This window comes from Cetorhinus maximus, chromosome 23, assembly GCF_964194155.1.
Source record: "Cetorhinus maximus chromosome 23, sCetMax3.hap1.1, whole genome shotgun sequence".
Lineage (NCBI taxonomy): Eukaryota > Metazoa > Chordata > Chondrichthyes > Lamniformes > Cetorhinidae > Cetorhinus > Cetorhinus maximus.
This window is the reverse complement of record NC_135901.1, coordinates 3,232,564-3,256,809: the sequence shown is the minus strand read 5'-3', so window position 1 is coordinate 3,256,809 and position 24,246 is coordinate 3,232,564. Positions and strand designations below refer to the sequence as shown.

The window sequence follows — 24,246 nt, the reverse complement described above, 5'->3', positions numbered from 1 at the left end:
TGAGTGATATCCAAACTCCAAGGGTTAAATTACAGAAGAAGATTACACAAAAGAGTCATTATGGCACAGAGGAAGCCATTTAGCCCATTGAGTCCATGCCAGTTTTCTGGAGCAATCCAGTCGTCCCATTCCCCTGCCCCTGCTCTATCCCCATATCCTTGCAGGTTTATTTCCCTCGCGTGTCTGTCCAATTTCCTTTTGAGATCATTCATCATATCCGTTTCCACCTCCTTTCGTAGGCAGTAAACTCCAGGTCATTACCACTCACTGTGTAACAACATTCTTCATCACATTTCCCGTACCTTTTACCCAAAGCCTTAAATCTGTGTCCCCGAGTCCTTGTACAATCAGCTGATGGGAACAGCTTTTCTTTGTCCACCTTATCTAAACCTGCCAGAACCTTGTGCACCTCAATCAAATCCCACCTCAACCTCCTTTGCAGGAACTATTCTGGTAAACCTCCTCTGCACCTTCTCAAGGACCTTCACATCCTTGCTAACGTCTGGTGACCAGAAGATACTCAAATTGGAGCCTAACCAGTGCTTTGTAAAGATTCAGCATAGCTTCCTGTTTTTGTTCTCAATGTCACTATTTATGTAGCTCAAGATCCAATCGGCTTTGCTAACTTCTCTCTTAATACATCCTGTCACCTTCAGAGATCAAAGCACATGAACCCCGGGTCCCTCTGTCCATGCACACTCTTTAGAACTGAGCCATGAATTATATCTTCCCTCTCCCTATTCCTTCTGCTAAAATCCAGCACCGCACCTCACTATGAGCATTGTAATCCCGGAAACCCGGGAATTTAGAAGATGAAGAGGTGATTTGATCAAAGTTTTTGGGATATTAATTGGAACTGACCGGGTTGATAGAGAGAAACTATATTCACTGGTTGGGGAATCTAGGACCAGTGGGCGGAGACTAAACATAGAATCAGGTTCCAGCACCTTTTCAGGTAGAGCGTTCCTGATCCTGACAACTCTCTGTTGGTGCAGAAACTACTGAACTCGATGCTGAGTCTGGAAGGTTGTAAAGTGACGAATCGAAAGATGAGCTGCTGTTCCTCAAACTCCCCTTGAGCTTCATTGGAACAGTTCAGGAGGCCAAGGACACAGAGGTCAGAGTGGGAGTGGGGTGGAGAAGTTAAATGATAAGTGACCAGAACTTCAGGGTCCAGCATGCACTTAACATGGTCAAATCCTTCATAAAATCCTGGCAGTATAACATCCAATTTCCTTTTGAAATGATTAATCGTCTCCACTTCCACCACCCTCGTGGGCTGAGTTCCAGGTTATTATTGTAGAAACATGCTCTCAGAGGCTTTTTAGTCAAACAAATTAAGCTTTATTTAGACAAGAGCTTGTGTGGCTGCTTGTATCCAGCCAGCCCCTCCTGCAACCACTTCCTAGGAAACTCCTCCCCTAGAATTTATACCCCCGCACTAGCTACACATTGGTTGAACAAATCACGTGACCCTACTTGCTGTGAAAAACGTTCTTCCTCATATCCCCTCTTGCATCTCTTGCCCAAAACCTGTATCCTTGTACCATCAGCTAATGGAAAAGGATTTCCTTTGTCTATCTTATTCTAAACCTTTCATAATCTTGTACACCGCTATCAAATCTCCCCTCAATCCCCCAGCTCCAAAGAGAACAACCCCAGCTTCTCCAGCCAAACCTTGTAGCTAAAATCCCTCATCCCTCGAACCATTCTGGTAAATCTCCTCTGCACCTTATCAAGGCCCCTCACATTCTTCCTAAAGACTGGGGACCAGAACTGGATGCAATATTCTAGTTGTGACCTAATCAAAACTCTATAACATAAGAACTAGGAGCAGGAATAGGCAATTCGGCCCCTCGAGCCTGCCCAGCCATTCAATACGATCACGGCTGATCTCATTTCGGCCTCAACTCCAATTTCTCGCCTTCTCCCCATAACCTTTCAACCCATTACTAATTAAAAATCTATCTCCTCAAAATTATTCAGTGTCCCGGTATCCCCTGCACTCTGGAATAGTGAATTCCATAGATTCACGACCCTTTGAGAAAAGTAATTCCTCCTCATCTCTGATTTAAATCTACCACACCTTAGCCTCAAACTATGGCCTCTTTTTCTAGAATGCCCCACAAGGGGAAACATCCGCTCCACGTCTACTTTGTCTATCCCCTTTAGCATCTTATATACCTCAATTAGATCTCCTCTCATCCTTCTAAACTCTAGCGAGTATAGGCCTAAACTGCTCAATCTCTCCTCATAAGACAAGCCCCGCATCTCTGGAATCAATCCAGTGAACCTCCTCCGAACCGCCTCCAGTGCAACTAAATCCTTCCTCAAGTAAGGGGACCAAAACTGTGCACAGTACTCCAGGTGCGGTCTCACCAAAGCCTTGTACAGTTGCAACAACACTTCCCTATTTTTATACTCTTCCTTTTGCAAAAAATGCCAAAATTCCATTTGCCTTCCTTATAAATGCCGAAATAATGCCTCTGTTTTTATACTCAGTACCTCTATTTATGAAGCCGAAGGCCCCATATGCTTCACTGACTACCCCTCAATCTGTCCTGCCATAAGAAATTGATCCCACAAATGGTTTAATCATCACCCATACTCAGAAAGCCGATATAATGATACAAGATTTAAAATAATTCCTGTAATATTTGCCCTGAACCCCAATACACCCGTCCCCAAGGTTATATCATCCCATCTTCAAGCACCTTGATGTTCAGATGATAAGGGAATTATCCGGGGATTTCAGAAGTCAGAACGCAGGGAGAGAGATGGGTGGACTATGACCACCAGTAGCCAAGACCCCGGCGTTAAGGCAGTTTTGCAAAACTCTGCAATCGTTCCTGTGATAGTGACACCAGTAAAAAGGGTGGAGGGAAGAGAGGGATCAGTGACTGGGCTGGAATAGGGGCCACGGCTGGCACGGCCGCTGGGAAGCACTTAGACATGGAGAATATGTGGGAACAGGACGAGGCTGTGAGGCAGCAATGGACAGGAATCTTCAGTAAAAGAAATAAAAGGCAGAGAGATGAAATCCTGGAACAACAAGAAGGAGTGAAATCCAGAAAAGAGATGGTGGACGGACTGATCGAGAGAAAGGGAACGGTCAGTAAGATCATTCAGCAGAATAAGATTGAGGTGAAAAGTCAGAACATGTCTAAAGCTGTTCCCTGTGTGATGTAAAGAGGGTTTTTATTGGATCAGATACAACAAGGCCAGGAGGACATTGAAAAACAATACATAGTCCAACATTAGACAGTCCAAAGGGCCTGGAGAGGGAGGGTTAATAAACCTCGGGAGTCACAGGGCCGGGAGGATATTGAGAAACAATAGAGAGCCCAAAGGGTCTGGAAGGGGAGGGTTAATAATCCCAGGGAGTCATAGGCTGCACAAACTTCGAGTGTGAGCCCAGGCCCATTTTAAAACAGTGAACAAATAAATCCCTGATTTTACTGAGACTCTTTTCCATGTCCCAGCTCCTGTAAATACTGACTGGAAAGGGAACAGAATCTCAGGAGGCTCCACTCAGCTGGCTGCTCATGAGGAAGTGATCTCCGATCAGATTAATGTGCTTCTGCTGTGAGTATTTAATAAAGTGTCTGAACCTCTCATTGTGCTTCCTGTCCAATATCCCCCTCATTCATGGATCTTCTGTTTTACCAACTGGGGGAAAAAAAATTGCCTAAGGCAAAAGCAAAAAACTGCGCATGCTGGAAATCTGAAACAAAAACAGAAATTGCTGGAAAAGCTCAACAGGTCTAACAGCATCTGTGGAGAGACAAACAGAGTTAACGTTTCGAGTCCATATGACCCTTCTTCAGAGCTGGTGTTGAAAAAAATTGTCTGTTCGCTGATTGGCCTCAATGGTGGCAGGATTACTCAGAATGCCTCATGGGTCAGAAAGCCCCCTATCGATGAGAACAGGAACCCAGAGCGACTGCGTGGGGACCGGGCTGTGCTCAGAGCATGCTCAGTGCGGCTGGTGGAGACGGACTGGGGTGGAACAGGCAGCTGAGGAGGCTGGAGGAGATTGTGGATGCACGGGAGGAATTGGAGCCAGGGGTGGGTCAGAATTAGATGATCTCAGATAATCCTGGAAGGCTGAAGGGCTGGAGACGACCACGACCGTCAGGGAACACAGGGGATGATGGTGAACAAGACTTGGTACAAGTAAGGACATGAGCTGCTGAGTTTTGGGTGACCTCCAGTTTCTATGGAGTTGAATCTGGGAGGCCGACAAGAAGCACAGTCAAATCGTTCAGTTTAGAGGGAACAAAGGAATGGATGAGTTTCAGCAGCAGATGAACTGAGGCAGGAACACAGTTGGGCGATTTTACTGAGGTGGAAATGGCTGGTTTTAGTGATTTGTAGTCAGAAGCTCAGCTTGGGCTAAAATATGACAACAAGATTGTGAACAGTCTGGTTCAGCCTCAGAGAGCTGCAAGAGGGATGGAGTCAGTGGTTAGGGAGTGGAGTTTGTAGCAGGGACTGAAAACAATGGCTTTCATCTTCCCAACATTTAAATGGAGGAAATTTCTGCTCATCCAGTACTGCATGTCAGACAAGTCAGGACAGTGTGTGAGCTGGAGGTGATGGTGTTCATTGACACCTGTTACCTTCGTCCTTCTAGGTCGTGGGACGTTGAGGGCTTGGGATATTCTGCCAAAGTTCTGGTTGAGCTGAAGATGTATTAAACACATCTTCACCCCCTGCATCTCCCACCTCTCTCTTTCCTCCCATGGAGGCAGAGTCTTGTGTAGACCCAGACCAGGTGACAGGTTCCATTCCCTGAAGGACATTAGTGAACCAGTTGGGTTTTTATGACAATCCAGCATTATGGTCACTTTTGCCTCGTGCCAGCCCCACAAATTACCAGATTCATTCAGCTCAACCTGCCTTTGTGATTTTGTGGGTTCTCTCTCACTCCCTTTTTTCTGTTTTAAATCAGTTTCACAGGGGATTAGAAGGAGAGGATTTGCAGTCAGGAAACAGAAACAAAACATCACAGCAGAATCTGACAGTCGCCCGATTTATCGTAACCTGAATATCATTTGATTTTGAACGTGGAAGGAAAAAGCACCATTCACAGTGGAGAGAAATCGTACACGTGTCCTGTGTGTGGACGAGGTTTCAACCGATCATCTGGCCTGTCAAGACACAAGCACAGCCACATCCGGGAGAAACCATGGAAATGTGGGGACTGTGGGAAGGGATTCAGATTCCCATCTGAGCTGGAAGGGCATCGGCGCAGTCACACTGGGGAGAGGTCGTTCACCTGCTCAAATTGTGGGAAGGGATTTACTCTTTCAGCCCACCTGCTGAGCCACCAGCGAGTTCACAGTGAAGAGAGACCTTTTAAATGCCCAGACTGCAGGAAGTGCTATAAAAGTTCCTGAGAGCTGATGTCCCATCAATGTGTTCACACTGACAAGAGACCATTTAAGTGCTCTAAATGCGGGACTGGGTTCAGGGGATCATCCCAACTCACTGTACACCAGCGAATTCACACTGGGGAGAGGCCATTCATCTGCCCTCAGTGTGGGAAGAGATTCACTACCTCATCCAACCTGCTGGCACACCAACGAATTCACACTGGGGAGAAGCCATTCACCTGCCCCCAGTGTGGGAAGGCATTTAGTCATTCACCCCACCTGCTGACACACCAACGAGTTCACACTGGGGAGAAGCCATTCACCTGCCCCCATTGTGGGAAGGGATTCACTACCTCATCCAACCTGCTGGCACACCAGCGAGTTCACACTGGGGAGAGACCATTCACTTGCCTCCAGTGTGGGAAGGGATTCACTACCTCATCCAACCTGCTGAGACACCAGCAAGTTCACAAGTAACTAAAGTGCTGGGAATTTGCTATTAATCACATCCAGGACTGAACCATGTTCCCTGGGATCTGTTTCTGCTGATGTTAATAAACTACAGACCACTTAGAGGGGCTAATATTCTGGATAAATGTCACATAAATTAGTTTTGTGCTAAAGACACAATGTGTTGAATCTTTTTAATATCTCTAACACAAGTTACTTCATTTTGAAGTGCTCTCCCTCTCCCCTAGCCTCCATCCTCACCCCCAGCAACCGGTGTGAGGATCTCATGGAGCTCCTTTGTCACTAAGATTGAGATAATCCGATCAGCTGCCTCTGCTGCTTCCCTCCCTTCCACTCGCCCTCCCTAAAGTTCCCCATTACCCGAGCCTTGAACTCTCATCTTTCTGTAGTTTCTCTCCCATCTCCCCTCAGGCCCTCTCAGAGCTCATCTTGTCCATGAAACCCACCTCCTTCATCAACCCTGTTGCAACTAAACTACTGATCACTCAACTTCCCCATGTTCACTGACTATGATAACAGTTTTCTCTCTCAGGTACTGTCCCTCTCTCCTTCAAATCTGCCATCATTATACCCTTCTCAAAAAACAAATCTTTGTCCCCACTGTCTTTCCAAACTACTGCCCCATCTCCAGTCTCTCTTTCCTCTCCAAAGTCCTTGTTGTCACCTCCCAAATCCCTGCCCATCTTTCCCAGAACTCCATCTCTGAATCCCTCCAATCATGTTTTTGCCCCTGTCACAGTACTGAAACAGCTCTTATCCAAGTCACAAATGACATCCTATGTGACTGTGACTAAGATAAACTCTCCCTTCTCGTCCTCGACCTGTCTGCAGCCTTTGACAAGGTTGACCACATCATTCTGCACCTTCGCCTCTCCCCTGTCGTCCAGCTGGGTGGGGCTGCTCTCTCCTAGTTCCATTCTTCTCTATCTAATCATCGCCAGAGAATCACTTGCAATGTCTTCCCTTTCCACTCACAGAGTCACCTCTGGTGTCCCCAAAGGATCCAGACTTGGTCTCCTCTTATTTTTCATTAACCTGTTCCAAACAGTGACATCATCTGAAAACACTGTCACTTATCACATTTACACTGACAGCTCCCAGCTCTGCTTCACCACCACCTCTCTCGACTTCTCCACTCTTGGTAAATTATCAGACTGTTGGGCGGATGTGCAGAAAATTTCCTCCAATTAAATATTGGGAAGACTGAAGTCATTGTTTGAATGGTTGTTAGAAGCAAATTCAGTCGTAACTTTCAAAAGTGATTTGGATTTTAAATTAATACGGAAAGATTTGGAAGGCAATCGGAAAAGAGCAGGGGAGTGGGACAGATTGGTAACGTTTTCAGGCACAGTGGGCTGAATGGCCACCATCCATGCTCTATGATTCTATCATATGTTTATTATGAATCATTATATTATTATAGATGATAGAATCTCCTAATAGTACAGCAGAGAAGGAGGCCGGTTGGCCTATCAAATCTGTGCTGACAAATTCGACGAGCTATCCAGTTAGTCCCACTCCCCCATTCTTTACTCATCCCTGCATCATTTCTCCTTCAAATATTTATCCAGTTCCTTTTTGAAGTTTACTCTTGAACCTGTATCCATCAGATAGTGAATTCCAAATTCTCACCAGTTGTTGCTGAAAAGGTTTCATCGTGATGCTAGCGTAAAAGCAAAATATTGCGGATGCTGGATATCTGAAATAAGAACAGAAAATACTGGGAAAACTCAGCAGGTCTGACACCACCTGTGGAGAGAGAAACAGAGTTAACATTTCAATTCCGTATGACTCTCCTTCATTGCACAATGCCAAATCTAGGATAGCCTGTTCCCTAATCAGTTCCTCGACATTCTGGCCTAAAAACTATCTTGTACATTCCAGGAATTCATCTGCCAGAGTATTTTTGCTAATTTGGCTTGCCCAGTCTATATGCAGCTTAAAGTCACCCATGATTACCGTAGCACCCTTGTTACATACATCTCTAATTTCCTGTTTAACACTGTCACCTACCTTATCGCTACTGTTTGGAGGCTGATAGACAACCCCCACAAATGTTTTCTGCCCTTTGTTTCTTCTTAGCTCCACCCAGACAGATTCTAGGTCTAGATTTTCTAAGCCAATATCCTCTCTCACTACTGCACCAATTTCATCCTTAACTAACAATGTCACACCACCTCCTTTTCCTTTTTGCCTGTCTGTCCTAAATATCGAGTACCCTTGGATATTCAGTTCCCAGCCTTGGTCACCCTGCAGCCATGTCTCCATAATCACAATCATATTGTACCCGTTCACATCTATTTGCACTGTTAATTCATCTACCTTATTGCAAATGCTCCATGCATCCATATACAGTGCCTTTCGACTTGTCTTTTTAACATTTTTTATACATCTCTTTTTGTACTATGGTCCTATTTGCTGCTAGCCCTTGTTTCCTCTGCCTTCCACTTTTGCTTTCTACTTTTCTATCTTTCATTCCTATCTTTGTTTCCCTCTCTTGTGTCTCCTCACTCAGTTTCCCTTTCCCTTGCCAGTCTAGTTTAAACCCTCCCCCACATTACTAGCAAATACCACTGCGAGGATACTGGTCCTGCAACCCATCCAGCTTTTACATGTCCCATCATCCCCAGAGTCAGTCCCCATGCCTCAGGAATCTAAATCCCTCCCTCCTACACCATCTCTCCAGCCATGTATTCATCTGGTCTATTCTCCAACTCCTGATCTCACTAGCACATGGTACTGGGAGTAATCCTGTGATTACTACCTTTGAGGTCCTGTTTTTTAATTTATTTCCTAGCTCCCTATATTCTGCTTTCAGGCCCTCATCCCTCTTTTTACTTATGTTGTTGGTACCGATATGGACCATGACCTCTGCCTAATCTATGATATAGTAATATATCATATATTAACTATATATATATAATATTTTTTAAAGTTCATTCACGGGATGTGGGCTTCACTGGCTGGGCCAGCATTTATTCCCCATAGCTAGTTGCCCTTGAGAAGGTGGTGGTGAGCTGCCTTCTTGAACCACTGCAGGTACACCCACAGTGCTGTTAAGAAGGGAGCTCCAGGATTTTGATCCAGCAACTGAAGGAATGGCGATATATTTCCAAGTCAGGATGGTGAGTGGTTTGGAGGGGAACTTCCAGGGGGTGGTGTTCCCATCTATCTGCTGCCCTTGTCCTTCGAGATGGCTGCGGTCGTGGGTTTGGAAGGTGCTGTCAAAGGAGCCTTGGTGAGTTCCTGCAGTGCATCTTGTAGATGGTACACACAGCTGCTACTGTTTGTCGGTGGTGGAGGGAGTGAATGTTTGTGGATGGGTGCCAATCAAGCGGATGCCCTGGATGGTGTCAAGCTTCTTGAGTGTTGTTGGAGCTGCACTCATCCAGGCAAGTGGAGAATATTCCATCACACTCCTGTCTTGTGCTTTGCAGATGGTGGACAGGTTTTGGAGAGTCAGGAGGTGAGTTACTTGCGGCAGGATCTCCAGCCTCTGACCTGCTCTTGGAGCCATAGTATTTACATGGCTGGTCCAGTTCTGTTTCTGCTCAATGGTAACACCCAGGATATTGATAGTGGGGGACTCAGTGAAGGTAATGCCACTGAATGTCAAGGGGTGATGGGTAGATTCTTACTTGTTGGAGATGGTCATTGCCTGGCACTTGTGTCTTGCGAACGTTACTTGCCACCTGTCAGTACAAGCCTGGATATTGTCCAGATCTTGCTGCATTTAGACATGCACTGCTTCAGTAGCTGAGGAGTCGCGAATGGTGCTGAACATTGTGCAATCACCAGTGAACATCCCCATTTCTGACCATATGATGGGAGGAAGGTCATTGATGAAACAGCCTGAAGATGGTTGGGTCTAGGACACTACCCTGAGGAATTCCTGCCATGATGTCGTAGAAATGAGATGATTGACCCCCAACAGCCACAACCATCTTCCTTTGTGCTAGGTATGAATGCAACCAGTGTAGAGTTTCCCCCCTTATTCCCATTGACTCCAGTGTTACCAGGGCTCCTTGATGCCACACTTGGTCAAATGCTGCCTGGATGTCAAGGGCAGTCACTCTCAACGCACCTCAGGAGTGCAGCTCTTTTGTCCATGTTTGAACCACGGCTGTAATGAGGTCAGGGGCTGAGTGACCCTGGCGGAACCCACGCTTAGCATTAGTGAGCAGGTTATTTCTTAGCAAGTGCTACTTGATACAGAAACAGGCCCAATCTCAATGTGGTGATGAACATTTTCATTCACCAATTAAGCTTTGAGCGACACTGTTACAATCGATAATTTTCCATGTGCCAGAATGTGCCCCATCAATGACTACAGGAGCGTGGTGTGATTACTCAGCACTCGGTTGCACTCTGAGCATGTGCAGTACAAGTGATGGACGTGGAACATGCTGATCAGGAGCTGGTTGGAGATGACACTGAATTACAGAAAATATCAAGTCCAGAAACAGTGAATTCTGTTCAACTGACCTGTGCTGGTGTTTATGTTTCGCACAAGATACATTCCATTTCGTCTATCTCATGTCTGCTTTTCAGCATATCTTTCCTTACAGAGATACCAGCACTGAATTAAAAGCAAAATACTATGGGAACTGGAAATCTGAAATAAAAACGGAAAGTGATGGAAAAACTCAGCAGGTTGTTTCCACCAGTTTGTACCAGTCTTGATCTTTGTAAATTTCAACATCGACCTTTTTCCAATCTGCAATTGGAGGTGGAGGTGGGGGTGAATTGCACAGATTGCATCATGGAGGAAGGCCCAGACATTCTGGTATGTACATACTTTAAGTACCTATTGTGTGTATTGCGCTGTCATGAAAATATAATGCATTTCATCATATTGATGTGATACATTGTAAAGGTAGGTTAATTTTGGGGTTTGGACTAGTTTCTCTGTGTGGATTTGTTTGGGGGAGGGGATTTAATGGAATTGGAGACAGCTGGTCTGGAGCTTTTGAATGATCAAAAGGGAAGCTAGGTTTGAAATGCTAAATACATAAACCTGGCTGAAGTTTTAGAATGCGAGGTGCAAGGACCAATTGCATTTTTAGATATATTAGATTAGTTTGAACTTCAAAGAGACGATAAGATGTTACATCTAGCCATAGGAAGCTAAGTAAAACAGTGTTTATTTTTCCCAAAGGTTACTGTTAATATAAGTACTATGAAAGATTTATGATATAAGAAAAGTAAATTTGCAGACATATTGGGACATTGGAATTTACATTAAGAGAGAAACATGTATGAAGGAGAGGGAAGGCATTCTGAGATCTAACACAAGTATGAAAAGCCTCCAGCCTCTATGCATTAAGTTGCTGTCTGCAGGAACTGAAGCTAAGAAAACTCACTTTGAATATCATTCACGCATCTCAAGATAAAATACAAATTGCAAAACAGTACTGGCAGCTGTTTCAGGTTTTGTTCTGTGACTTGAGCAGCTCAGCATTTACCATCCACTGTGCCAACAGCGCCCCGGGTCCCGATCTCGATTGGGAAGCCGATGCATTGAATTTTGTGTTCCCAAGTCAAGCTATCAATGGCGGATTATTTACCCAGAACAAACCGCGTTGCAGAAAGTCCCCTATCAATGACTACAGGAGTCCAGTGCGCAGGTGCAGTGTGGGTGTGCGCTCTGAGCATGCTCAGTGTCAGTCATGGTGACAGAGTGAGGAGGAGCGGACGGTTCGGGAGGCGGGAGGAGATTGTGAGCACAGGGTAGGAATGGAAACCGCGGCTGGACTGGGAACTGGAGCAACTTCTGGGGTAGGCCCCAGGCCCCGTGTTTACCCCGCGGTGACAGGCCCGGGGGGAGGGAGCGATGGAGCCGGCGGCTGGACGGGGAGGATTTGGAAACACTTTGTGGATCCGCAAACCCTGAGAAATAATTATCAGCTCCTGGTTTGCAGCTGCGGGGCTTCTCCCTCCCGGGAACAGGCCCAGGTTAACGGCCGCCATCCTGGGTCAGCGAGTGGAGGATGGTTCACATCAGAGGATGGGGGAGGGGGGACAAGAAATAAGAGGTTACACTTTGGGCTCAAATCAATGAGGATCTGATCTGTGTTTGGGAAACTGTTAACAAATGGCCCCTTGTAAAACATGATCTCCAGTTGTAGAATTTATTAAAAGGATACAGAGAATTATCCAACACTTTATTTAGATTTCAACCCAGGGAGGGGGGAGAGGGTGTGGGACGGGGATTTGCAGCTTTGGGGGAACAAGAGAGAAAAAATGTTCCATAGGAACTAAAATTAACTGTTCTTCATTTCTATGCCGTGCTTACAATGAGGACTTTTGAAATCTCTGCTTACAGGGGCATCAGAAGGGAGAATTTATACACTGGTAACTCAAACAAAACATCACATCAAGATCTAACAGAGTCACTTGATTCATCAGGAGCAGAATATCACCTTTACCTAGTTATACAACTTGAAAACAAAAATTACAGCATTTACCGTGGGATGTTGTGAATTCCACATACACGTGTTTTCTGTGTGTGTGTGTGGACAAGCATTCAACTGATCATCCAATCTGGAGAGACACAAGGGCACCGGCACCACGGAGAAACCGTGGAAATGTGGGGACTGTGAAACTGGATTCATTTCCCCATCCCAGCTGGAAATTCATCGGCGTATACACACTGGGGAGAGGCCGTTCACCTGCACCGATTGTGGGAAGGGTTTCACACAGTTATCAAATCTTCTGACACACCAGCGTGTTCACAGTGGCGTGAGGCCGTTCAGCTGTTCTGTGTGCGGGAAGGGATTCATGAGCTCATCTAACCTGGGGACCCACCAGCGAGTTCACACTGGGGAGAGGCCGTTCACCTGCTCTGTGTGTGGGAAAGGCTTCACTCAGTCATCTGCTCTGCTGACACATCAACTTGTTCACAGCGATCAGAGATTGTTTAAATGCTCTGACTGTGAGAAGAGTTTCAAAGGACCGATAAATCTGCTGAAACACCAGCGAGTTCACACTGGGGAGAGGCCGTTCACCTGCTGTGTGTGTGGGAAGAGATTCACTCGGTCGCACAACCTGCACAGACACCAGCGAGTTCACACTGGGGAGAGGCCTTTCAACTGCCCCGTCTGTGGGAAGGGACTCACTTTTTCATCTAACTTGAAGAGACACCAGAAGTTTCACATATGACAACAGGGGTTGGATTCTGCTGTTATTGCTGCTGTGAATCACATCCAGGCTTGAACTAGGTTCATTCTGATAACTGGGGTTGGATTTTCACTTTCTGATGGGGGTGGGAACCGGGACTTATGCGATTTGAAAATTACTTTCCCGGTCGGAGGCACTGGATCCGCTGCCTCTGAAACAGTTTGTAATTTTCAAAGTGCCGGTGGAGGGGAGGAAACAGGAAACCCACTCACCACCAATTAACGGCACCTTAATCTCATTAAAGAACTTGTTAAGGAGCCTGTCTGGAACAGAATGGGATTTTCAATCTTTTTTCTGGATTTAAATTGATTTTTGGGGTACAGGTTGTTTGTAATAAATCCCCAATTGTGAATGAAATCATCAGGTTCTACAGAACTTAACCATCTGGCAGGATGAAGACTTTAAATGGTCATTTCAAAAAGATTTATTAACCATTAAAATGTGAAAAGGTAACAAGTTAGAAAAATAAAAATCAAAGTTTCAATGAACAGTAAGAGGAGAATATTTAACTTTAACAATTAAACAGACTTCTCACAACTTCCCTCGGTTGATCAGGCTGAAGACATGAAGTGAGGATAACCCTCCATCATTCGATACACAGATAATATGCTAACAAAGTGGCTTCTCGAAATCTTAATTTTTACACTTAAAAGATGCTGGAAGCCCACCTTAGCCAAGTTATTGGAAATGGCTAATTAGTCTATGATTTGTCAATAATGTGACAAGAGTTAACTCCATTGGTTTTAGCTAATTTGCCACATTGTCTTAAATTTAGGACACTGCTTTCCTTTAAGCTATGTCTCTCATCTTGATATCTTTACAGGAGCCCATTCATTAAGACAGACTCAACAATCAAGGATAGTGTGTGTTCCTGATAGGGAGCAAGACCAAGGCTTATCCCATTTCTTTCCCAGCTGTTACAGCACTTTAATTCTCTAATAAGAAATGCGAATAGAGATATATTGAGATAAGATAAAGCGACTTCTAAGCAACTACCAATCATCTGTTGCTTGTCAGTCACTGCTTCGTAATACTATTTTGGGTTAGTTTGTTGTAAAAGGTTAAAATCGTCAAAATGGCTTCTCATCTCAGTGTTAGCAGAAAATTGTGTTTTGACATTGTTAGCTTATTACAATGAATATGGCATGAAATGAACCTGAAAATGGTTAGGCTACACTAAAATCTAGTACCCAGGCTTACTTACGGGATGAAGTCAGATAGCCTGGTGCATGTTAGTGCACAACTGTTGGAGTTACCATAGATTGAAAGGAAGTTAATTTTCATCTGTGTTTTGTTTGTAAAATTTGAGGGGTAGACTTGTTCTGGTTTGAGCACTGTACCTCGGCAAAGCAGCAGCAAACCCCAAAATGGCTGTCGTCTGTCTTTGCTGCTGGCATCAGACAGGAAGCTCCCTCCCCCCAGAGGCACTTGGTGCCTCGGTTTGGATGCTGAGCTCACCTCCTGCCAAAACAGCTCAATTACATTTTAAAATAGTGCTGCAAGAGTGATGCAGTTCAGGTGCAGTGTGCGGACCCGGAATTCATCCAGTGTCAGGTTCCCAACCCTCTTTGAAAATCCAGCTCTTGGGGGTTTTATTCCTCCTGATGTTAATAATCCCTGTAACAGGGCTGGAGTTTAATATTCTGGTTAAATGTCAAATAAATCAGCTTGGCGTCAAACACACAGTGTGTGGAGTATTTGTTTACTCCAGGATAAGAGGAGACTAATTGAAATCCTGTTCTCGACTGTTCCATTTCTGGGCCTTTTCTCCTCTGTTAAAGAAAGATTTGTATTTCTGCAGAGCCTTTCATGACATCTGGATGTCCCAAAGCATTCTACAGCCAATGAAATTCCTTTGAAGTGCAGTCAATGTTGGAATGTAGGAAACACAGCAGCTAATTTATACACAGCAAGATCCCATAGACAACAAATTGATAATACCCAGATAATCTGTTTCAGTGATGTTGATTGAGGGATAAATATTGACCAAGATTCCTGGGATAAATCCCCTGCTCTTTGAAATAATGTCAATGGATCTCTTACACCCATCCATTCTGTCTCAGTGCCATCTCTGACAGTCTCTCCCTCAGTACTGCGGTGGAATGTTAGCCTGGATTTTATGCTCATCTTTCTGGATGCGGATTTAAATCCACAACCTCCTGACTAAGACATGAAAATGCAACCACTGAGCCACGACTAACACATCATCATCATCACTCTGGATTATTTCAGATCCTAGACCTTTCGTTACTCTCATGGACAAGTCCCAGCTCCCCATACCTTCCAGAGTGTCTCTCCCAGCCTTGGTAGCAAACATCATCTCGCTTTTCGAAAAAGGAGGAAGAGAGAAAATGGGGAACTAGAGGCCAGTTCGTCTAACATCAGTAATTGGTAAAATGTAGGAATCTATCATGAGGGATGTGGTAACAGGGCACTTAGAAAATCATGAACTGATTGAGCAGAGCCAATATGGATTTATGAAAGGGAGATCATGTTTGACAAATCTGTTCAGAGCTTCTTAAAAATGTAATAAGTAAGGAGGATAATGAGGGTATCAGTAGATGTTGTGTATTTGGATTTTCAAAAAGCATTTGATGAGGGGCCACACAAGAGGTCATCACACAAAATTCGGTCTGGTGTTTGGGGGTATCTGAGCATGGACTGAGGATTGGTTAATGGTCAGAAAACAGAGAGTAGGAATAAACGGGACATTTTCAGGTTGGCAGGCTGTGACTAGCAGGTACCACAAGGATCAGCAGTTGTGCCTCAGCTATTTACAATCGATATCAATGACTTAGATGAGGGGACTGAGTGTAATGTATCCAGGTTTTCTGACAATACAATGTTGGGTGGGAAAGTAGGTGCTGAGGAGGACACAAAGAGGCTGCAGAGGGACATAGACAGGTTGGGTAAGAACATGGCAGCTGGAATACAACATGGTGAAGTGTGAAGTTATCCACTTTGGTAGGAAAAAAAAAGAATATCTTTTGAATGGTGCAAGACTGGGAAATATTTGCATTCAGAGGGACCTGGCTGTTCTTGTACATGAATCACAGAAAGTTAACATGCAGGTACAGCAAGCAAATGGTCTGTTAGCTTTTGTTACAAAGGGATTGGAGTATAAGAGTAAAGATGTCTTACTACAATTATATAGAGCATTGGTGAGGCATCACCTGGAGTACTGTGTGCAGTTTTAGTCTCCTTACCTAAGGAAGGACATACTTGACCTAGAGGGAGTGAAACAAATGTTCACCAGACTGGTTCCTGGGATGAGGAGATTGTCCCATGAGGAGAGATCGAGCAGACTCGGCCTAGATTGAATGGAGTTTGGAAGATTGAGTGATCCAACTGAAACATTCTTAAATGGCCTTAAATGCTGGGAAAATGTTTCCTGTCTGGAGAATCTAGAACACGGGGAATCAGTCTCAGAAGAAGGGGTCGACCATTTAGGACTGAGATGAGGAGGAATTTCTTCACTCAGTTGTGAATCTTTGGAACTTTCTAACCCAGGGATCCGTGGCTCTCAGTTATATTTAAGACAGAGGTCGACAGAGTTTTGGGTACAAGGGGAATTAAGGTTTCTGGGGAGTGTGGATCTGAGGTAGATGATCAGCCATGATCATATCATATAGCAGAACAGGATTGATGAGCCGAATGGCCTCTTCCTGCTCCTATTTCTTATTTTCATTCAGTCTCAGTCTGGTTCCCCTCAAGCTGCTGAGTGAGTGAATTAAATCTTTCTTCACAAATCACCCGGATACCAGACTACAAGTCAGGCCATGAACATTGTTTATTGTTTACAAATCACAGTGAAATGTGGGCACACAGACCTTTCTAGACATGTCGAAATGTAATCAGAGTTATCCAGCAGTTCAGCACTAATGGGGAGAGCTATTTCATAAAACAAGGAACAAAGACTCCACAGGATATTCAGTGATTCACTGTAAATCAGCACGAATGGATGCTGAGTATTAATTACAGCAGGGAGCAGAGGCTGAGGTTATCAATTGGTTGAGTTTATTTTCAGAGTAATTCCTTCAATATTTGACAAGTTAACAGCTTTGAACAGCCCGTCTCTCAAATAGCTCGAGCCTACTTGTAATTAAAAACATTCAGAACTTACCAAGCTTCATCCTCGAGTTACAGAACAGACTTTCTCCCATCAATATAGAGCTGCAGGATTGCACTGTGATCTCTTTATTGTTCATCTTTAGTTCAAGGCAGTTTCTGAGTGATTTACATTGAAAACGAGGTTTGCAGACATGATGGTCTATTCACACATAATTGAGAGATGGTGCGGGTGCACGCTAAGTCTAAACTGGGCAACTAACATTAGAGATCAACCCCAACTGTCAGAATGAACATGATTCAGTCCAGGATGTGATTAACAGCAGCAATAACAGCAGAATCCAACCCCTGTAATCACTTGTGAACTCTCTGGTGTGTCACCAGGTAGGATAAGCGAGTGAATCCCTTCCCACACTTGGAGCAGGTGAATGACTTCTCCCCAGTGTGAACTTGCTGGTGTGTCAGCAGGTTGGATGATTGAGCGAACCCCTTCCCACACTCGGAGCAGGTGAACGGCCTTTCCCCAGTGTGGGTGCGCTGGTGTGCAGTGAGGTGAAATGATTGCCTGAACCCAGTCCCACAGTGAGAGCATCTGAATGGTTTCTCATCAGTGTGAATACGTTGGTGGTATTGCAGATCCCCAGAACTTTTAAAGCACTTCCCACAGTCTGGACATTTAAACGGCCTCTCGTCAGTGTGAACTCGCTGGTGTTTCAGAAGGCGGGATGATGTCCTGAGCCTCTTCCCACACTGTGAGCAGCTGAATGGTGCATGCGCAGTGTGAATGCGCTGGTGCTCCCTCAGTCCATGTGGGTTTTTAAAGCTCTTTTCACAGTTGGGGCATTTAAAATCTCTCTTGTCAGTGTGAACTTGCTGGTGTTCCAGCAGGTGGGATGAGCGAGTAAATCCTTTTCCACACACGGAGCAGGTGAATGGCCTCTCCCCAGTGTGAAGTCGCTGGTGTCTCTGAAGGCAGATTAACTGAGTGAATCCCTTCCCACACACGGAGCAGATGAACGGCCTCTCCCCGGTGTGACTGCGTCGATGGGTTTCCAGATTGGATGGGGATCTGAATCCCTTCCCACAGTCCCCACATTTCCACGGTTTCTCTCTGGTGTGAACGGTGCTTTTTGCTTCCATGTTCAAAGGATAATCATATTCAGGTCCTGATGAATCAAGCCACTCTGGCAGATTTGGATGTGATTTTGGTTTGACTTTCCCGACTGCAAATCCTTCTAGTAGCTTGTAAAGTGAATTCAAAACAGAAACAAAAAATATGAAAGAGAATTCACAAAAACACAAAGATAGGTTGTGAAATTGAGCTGAACGAATCCCGTAATTTGTGGGGTCGGCACTAGGAAAAAGTGACCACGAAAACTGTTGGATTGTCATAAAAACCCAACTGGTTCACTAATGTCCTTCAGGGAAAGGAACCTGCCTCCCAGTCTGGGCTACAAAAGACTCTGGCCTCAAAGGGAGAAGAGAGAGTGAGAGGTGGAGGAGGGGAAAAGGAGAAGGATTTCATAGCCCTGCAACTCAACCCAGAATTTTGATACAATTTCCCAAACTCATGAGCCCCACCACCTGGAAAGACAAGAGCAGCTGGTGCATGGGGAAAAACCATCAGCTCTAAGACACACAGCAGTGAGTTCACACTGGGGAGAGACCAGACACCTGCTCCATGTGTGAGAAGGGGTTTAATCCATCATCCAACCGGCTGACACACCAGCAAGTTCAGCAGAGACTCCAGGGGTTGGATTCTGCTGTTAATCACATCCAGGACTGAACCATGTTCATTCTGATAGTTTGGGTTTGTTTCTACTGATGTTAATAAGCTCTGTAACTGGACTAGATATTCAATATTCTGGAAATCGGCTTGTTTTACTTTGTCAAATAAAGTATGTTTCTTCAGCCTACAACAAACAGTGATTTACTTGTAATTATTTTCAATTTAGTTACTGTATTCAGTACTCATCATGTGGTCTGCTCTACATTGGGAAGATCAAACACAGATTGGGTGATCACTTTGTGGAACAGTCTGTCAGCTTGACCCTGAGCTTCCAGTCACTTGTCATTTTAATTCTCCACCCCACTCCCACTCTGACCTCTCTGTCCTCAGCCTCCTGAACTGTTCCAATGAAACTTAATGGGAGCTCGAGGAACAGCAGCTCATCTTTCGATCTGGCACTTTACAACCTTCCAAACTCAACATCAAGAGAGTTGTCAGGATTGAAACTCTCTACCTGAAAAGGTTGTGGAACCTGACTCTATAAGGAGTTTTAAAAGGAAGTTGACAGGTTTTTGAGAATGAGGAACTTAAAGGGTTACAAACAGAAAGTGTGTGTATGTGGGTCTAAACATGACTGCTCTTTCAAAGAGCCAGCACAAGCACAAAGGGTTGAATGGCCTTTTTCTATGCTGTAAGTTTCTATGATTCTAGGAATTTAGCCCTTGTGTCTGTTCCACTGTGAAATGAGATCATGGCTTATCTGTGGTCTAATTCTATACACCTGCTTTGCCCCACATCCATTAATACCTTTGGTTAACAAAGATCGTTCAATGTCAGATTTAACATTAGTCTCACATCAACTGCTGTTTGTGGAACAGAGTTCATCACTTCTACCTCCCTTTGTGTGTAGAAGTGTTTGCTGACTTCAGTCCTAAAAGGTCTGGCTCTCATGTTTACAATATGCCCCCAGAGTCTAGGACTATGACTCTTCTTTGGAACTGACTGAATCTTTGTCTGAATCTGGGGAAGTGAGGACGAGCATGGCCTAAAAATTGTAGCCATGTCTTTCACAGTGAAATGAGGAAACAATTGTTGACACAAAGCTTGACAAGTTTGGAGTTTTCTGCCACAAATGACAATTCCCTCACCAATATCACTACCCATTCACTCCACCTTCCCCTCTCAAGATGACAATAGGCAGTTGCCTGCATAAGCCAAACCTCTTACCAGGGTTTCCAGTCCCGCACACACCATGTGTTTTTTTATTCTATGATGGGATGTGTGCATTGTCCATCCCTAATGGCCCTGGAGCTGTGTGGCTTGCTGGGCCGTTTCAGAGTGAACCACATCACTGTGGGGCTGGAGTCACATGTAGGCCGGACTTGGTAAGGACGGCAGATTTCCTTCCCTAAAGGGACATTAGTGAACCAGATGGGTTTTACGATAATTGATAGTTTTATAAATTATTAACTGACTCTTGGAGTCCAGGTATCATTCCGGTAAAACTGTGCTGCACTCACAAGGACAATAACCCATAGTCCTATGTTGGGACTTGAACCCATGTCCCCAGCCCAGTGGCATTACCACTGGGGCACCGTCTCCCCGCCCTCCAAGCTCGCGCGCGGTGTCCAGGCTCCCCCCGGTTCACAATCTCCACCCGCCCTCCGAGCTCGCGCGTGGTGTCCAGGCTCCCCCCCGGTTCACAATCTCCAGCCGCCCTCCGAGCTCGCGCGTGGTTTCCAGGCTCCCCCTCCCCGGTTCACAATCTCCAGCCGCTGGCTTCATTTCTCACCCTTTGTGATCTCAACTCCACCGCTCCTTCTTCCAGCTCCGGTTCTAGTACTGCGCATGCTTCAGTCCCGGCCTAGCCCCGCCCATCCATCACTCCAAATGGTTGGAGGGCAAACCGCTCCCGCTCAGTCCTCTAGTCCCGCCTCTCTCTTCCTATTGGCCCGGAACCGCTGTCAATCAGCCGGGCATTGTGAGCTGTCAGGTGAGCGGTCACTGTCGGGAGCGGGTTAATAAACCCCGGGCAGGGGGGGGCGGGGTTTACAAATCCCGAGTGCGGCCCCAGAGCCGAATATTAAACAATGAACATTCTCCACTCTCACTATCCGCCGGACAGGTAGATAAGGTGGTTAAGAAGGCATATGGGATACTTGCCTTTATTAACATTTAAGTTATGAAGAGAGGTTGGATAGACTTCGGTTGTTTTCCTTGGAGCAGAGAAGACTGAGGGGCGACCTGATCGAGGTGTACAAGATTGTGAGGGGCATGGACAGGGTGGATAGGGAGCAGCTGTTCCCCTTAGTTGAAGGCTCAGTCACAAGGGGACACAAGCTCAAGGTGAGGGGCAGGAGGTTTAGGGAGGATGTGAAGAAAAACTTTTATACCCAGAGGGTGGAGAATGCGCTGCCTGGGAGAGGGTGATGAAGGAGGATTGCCTCACATCCTTTAAAAAGTACTTGGATGAGCACTTGGCACATCATAACATTCAAGGCTATGGGCCAAGTGCTGGTAAATGGGATTAGGTAGGTAGGTCAGGTGTTTCTCACGTGTTGGTGCAGACTTGAAGGGCCGAAGGGCCTCTTCTGCACTGTGTGATTCTGTGAACAACCTCAAACAAAGAGACCAGGACCCTCCGAGCATGCACAATTCACCCGGCCAACCCGCAGCAGATAGAGCGGTTTCTGAGATGTTTGGGACTGTGGGTAATATGGATGCCATTAGAGACCCAGAGTCCGTTGATCATTAAAATAAAAGCAAAATACTGCAGATGTTGGAAATCTGAAATAAAAACAGAAAATACTGGAAAAACTCAGCAACTCTGGCAGCACCTGTGGAGAGAGAAACAGAGATAACGTTTCAAACCCACTATGACTCTTCATTGGAACTGACTTAATTTTTGTCTGAATCTAAGGAAATGAAGGCAAGGTTATGTTGATATAGAGATTGCAACTAAGAAAGACCAAGGCCCACCTCCTACCATCCAAACCCTGCAACAATGGATCTGTTGGCCAATCTTTGCAATGAATCCGTTTCATAAATCTGTAACAGACCAATACATAATTCTTTTGCTATGTTTTGCATTTGATGGGAATTATCAAATGTTTTTACGACTACGAGCTTGGGTTGTGGATGGTGATGTCTTCGCTCTTCTCTGTTGATCGAATCCAGAAGGGCTACTGTAGTTAAAAGGACTTGGCTTGCAAGATACAATCGCATTTAGAGGGATAAAGGAACATTTTAATATCATAGTTCAGTGACACCTGATCACTTACCAACTGAGTCAGTTTGTAAAAACGTAAAGAAAATAATCACAGCTGCTACAGGTTATTCTCTAGCTACAGTGAGATAGGTAAGAAAGGAATCAAGAGAAAGGAATCAACGGTGCAGAGGCATTCGAAGAGAATGGTTTGGTTAATGGTGTCAAAGACTGCAGACAGGACGAGAAGGAAATTGCGGCAGAATTTACCTCTGCCATATTCACATAGGCTGTAATTTGTGACTTAACTAAGAGCTGTTTCAATGTTGTGGCAGTTACAGAAATCTCATTGAAGGGATACAAACATGGAGTTCTGGGAAAATGTGCTTGGATTTGGGAGGTGACAAGGACTTTGGAGAGGAAAGGGTGATTAGAGTGGTAGTTGGCAAGAACATTGGGGTCAAGGGCTTGTTTTCTGGAGGATAAGTAGTTATGGCAGATTTAAAGGAAAGGACAGTACCTGAAGAGAGAGAGAGCTGTTAACAATATCAGCGAACATGGGAAGGTTGGGTGATCAATTGGAATAGGAATGGAGGAGGTGGGTTTTATGGAAAAGATAAGTTCTGAGAAGCATGAGGGAAGATTGGAGAGAAGCTAAAGAAAAAAGCAGATTCAGGGCTGCAGCAAGGGGGCTCTTTAGAGGCAGTTTGACCCAGTGAGTCAGTGGAAGGGAGGAAAGCAGCAGAGGCAGCTGATCGGATTGTCTCAATCTTAGTGACAAAAAAGCTCCATGGAAAGTTTGGACCAGGTCACTCTCCCTCTTAAAAACATTGACATCTTTTGCTTTCCCAGCTTGACACATTTATTTGTCTGACAAAGGATGGCCTCTTTCTTAATATTCACAGTTAAAGGGGCGGGTACCCAGGGGCCAATAAATTAATATAGGGCAGAGGTATATCTAGTGTTGTTAAATGGTACATATTATTTATGGTTCTCTAATTAAGTACATTTATTTCATTCCTTGTGAATAAATCCATTTCAATAAGAATTTCTGAAATGTTTGCTCCACACACAAAGGGTTTCATCAAGTTTTCTCGTGGAGTTTGAGACAAAATCAGCTTTCAAAATGATGCAGAGTTTCAGTGGCCAGTAAGTTCACAGATGACATAAAAATTGGTAGTGTTGTAAATAGTGAGGAGGAAAGCCTTAGATTACAGGATGATATAGATGGGCTGGTAAGATGGGCAGAGCAGTGGAAAATGGAATTTAACCCTGAGAAATGTGAGGTGATGCATGTTGAGAGGACTAACAAGGCTAGGAATACATAATGAATGGTAGGACCCTAGGAAGTACAGAGGATCAGAGTGACATTGGTGTACATGTCTATAGACCCCTGGAAGCAGCAGCACAGGTAGATAAAGTGGTTAAGAAGGCATATGGGATATTTGCCTTTATTAGCTGAGGCGTAGAATATAAGAGCAGAGAGGTTATGTTCGAGCTGTATAAAATGCTAGTTAGGCCACAGCTGGAGTACTGTGTGCAGTTCTGGTCGCCACACTATAGGAAGGATATGATTGCACTGGAGAGGGTGCAGGGCAGATTCACCAGGATGTTGCCTGGGCTGGACCGTTTCAACTATGAAGAGAGATTGGATAGGCTAGGGTTGTTTCCCTTAGAGCAGAGAAGGCTGAGGGGGAACACATTAGAGGCTTACAAAACTATGATGGGCATAATTAGCGGAGGTGTCAATAATAGGGGGCATGGAATTAAGGTAAGGGGCAGGAGGTTTAGAGGGGATTTGAGGAAAAATATTTCACCCAGAGGGTGGTAGGAATATGGAACACGCTGCCTGAGGGGTTGGTAGAGGCAGGAACCCTCGCAACATTTAAGAAGTATTTAGATGAGCACTTGAAAAGCCATAGCATATAGGGCTACGGGCCAGATGGTGGAATATGGGTTTAGAATAGACAGGTGCTTGATGGCTGGCACAGTCCCAATAGGCCGAAGGGCCTGTTTCTGAACTGTATAACTCTATGTGACTCTGTTCAACAAATGAGGGAGATCCGTGCTCAGCCATGCCCCTCACTCACTCCGATTGGGTGGGGGGACCTGCTGCTCCCGTTCGGTCCTCCATCCCGCTCCTTCCTCCTACTGGCCTGGAGCTACCATCAATCACACGGGCATTGTGAGCTGGAGCATGTTCAATACGGCTGCTC

The 24,246-nt window shown here is 45.1% G+C and overlaps 3 protein-coding genes across 4 annotated transcripts in view; 2 read left to right on the top strand and 1 right to left on the bottom strand.

Moving 5' to 3' along the window:
• The window catches only part of LOC144697718 (uncharacterized), a 112,420-nt gene extending 106,412 nt beyond the window's left edge, over nucleotides 1–6,008 (top strand). The window contains exon 10 of the mRNA XM_078569727.1: nucleotides 5,415–6,008. Within this exon, the coding sequence (XP_078425853.1) occupies nucleotides 5,415–5,855 (441 nt within the window). The 3' untranslated portion in view covers nucleotides 5,856–6,008. The remainder of the gene's footprint in view (nucleotides 1–5,414) is intronic.
• Nucleotides 6,009–11,523: 5,515 nt separating this feature from the next.
• On the top strand, nucleotides 11,524–14,707 carry LOC144698137 (uncharacterized). 2 transcript variants are annotated; one of them, XM_078570082.1, is made up of 2 exons: nucleotides 11,524–11,579; nucleotides 12,175–14,707. In XM_078570082.1, the coding sequence occupies exon 2, from the start codon at nucleotides 12,630–12,632 to the stop codon at nucleotides 13,008–13,010; it is 381 nt and encodes a 126-aa protein (XP_078426208.1). In that variant the 5' UTR covers nucleotides 11,524–11,579; nucleotides 12,175–12,629; the 3' UTR covers nucleotides 13,011–14,707. The 2 variants fall into 2 exon arrangements, 1 of the variants encoding a protein (XP_078426208.1); XR_013580457.1 differs by having other exon boundaries at nucleotides 11,533–11,627; nucleotides 12,175–12,269.
• Nucleotides 14,708–16,615: 1,908 nt separating this feature from the next.
• Nucleotides 16,616–24,246, bottom strand: part of LOC144697717 (uncharacterized) — a gene marked incomplete at its 5' end in the record, with an annotated part of 37,728 nt that continues 30,097 nt past the window's right edge. Inside the window, one exon of the mRNA XM_078569726.1 lies at nucleotides 16,616–18,500. Within this exon, the coding sequence (XP_078425852.1) occupies nucleotides 17,451–18,500 (1,050 nt within the window). The remainder of the gene's footprint in view (nucleotides 18,501–24,246) is intronic.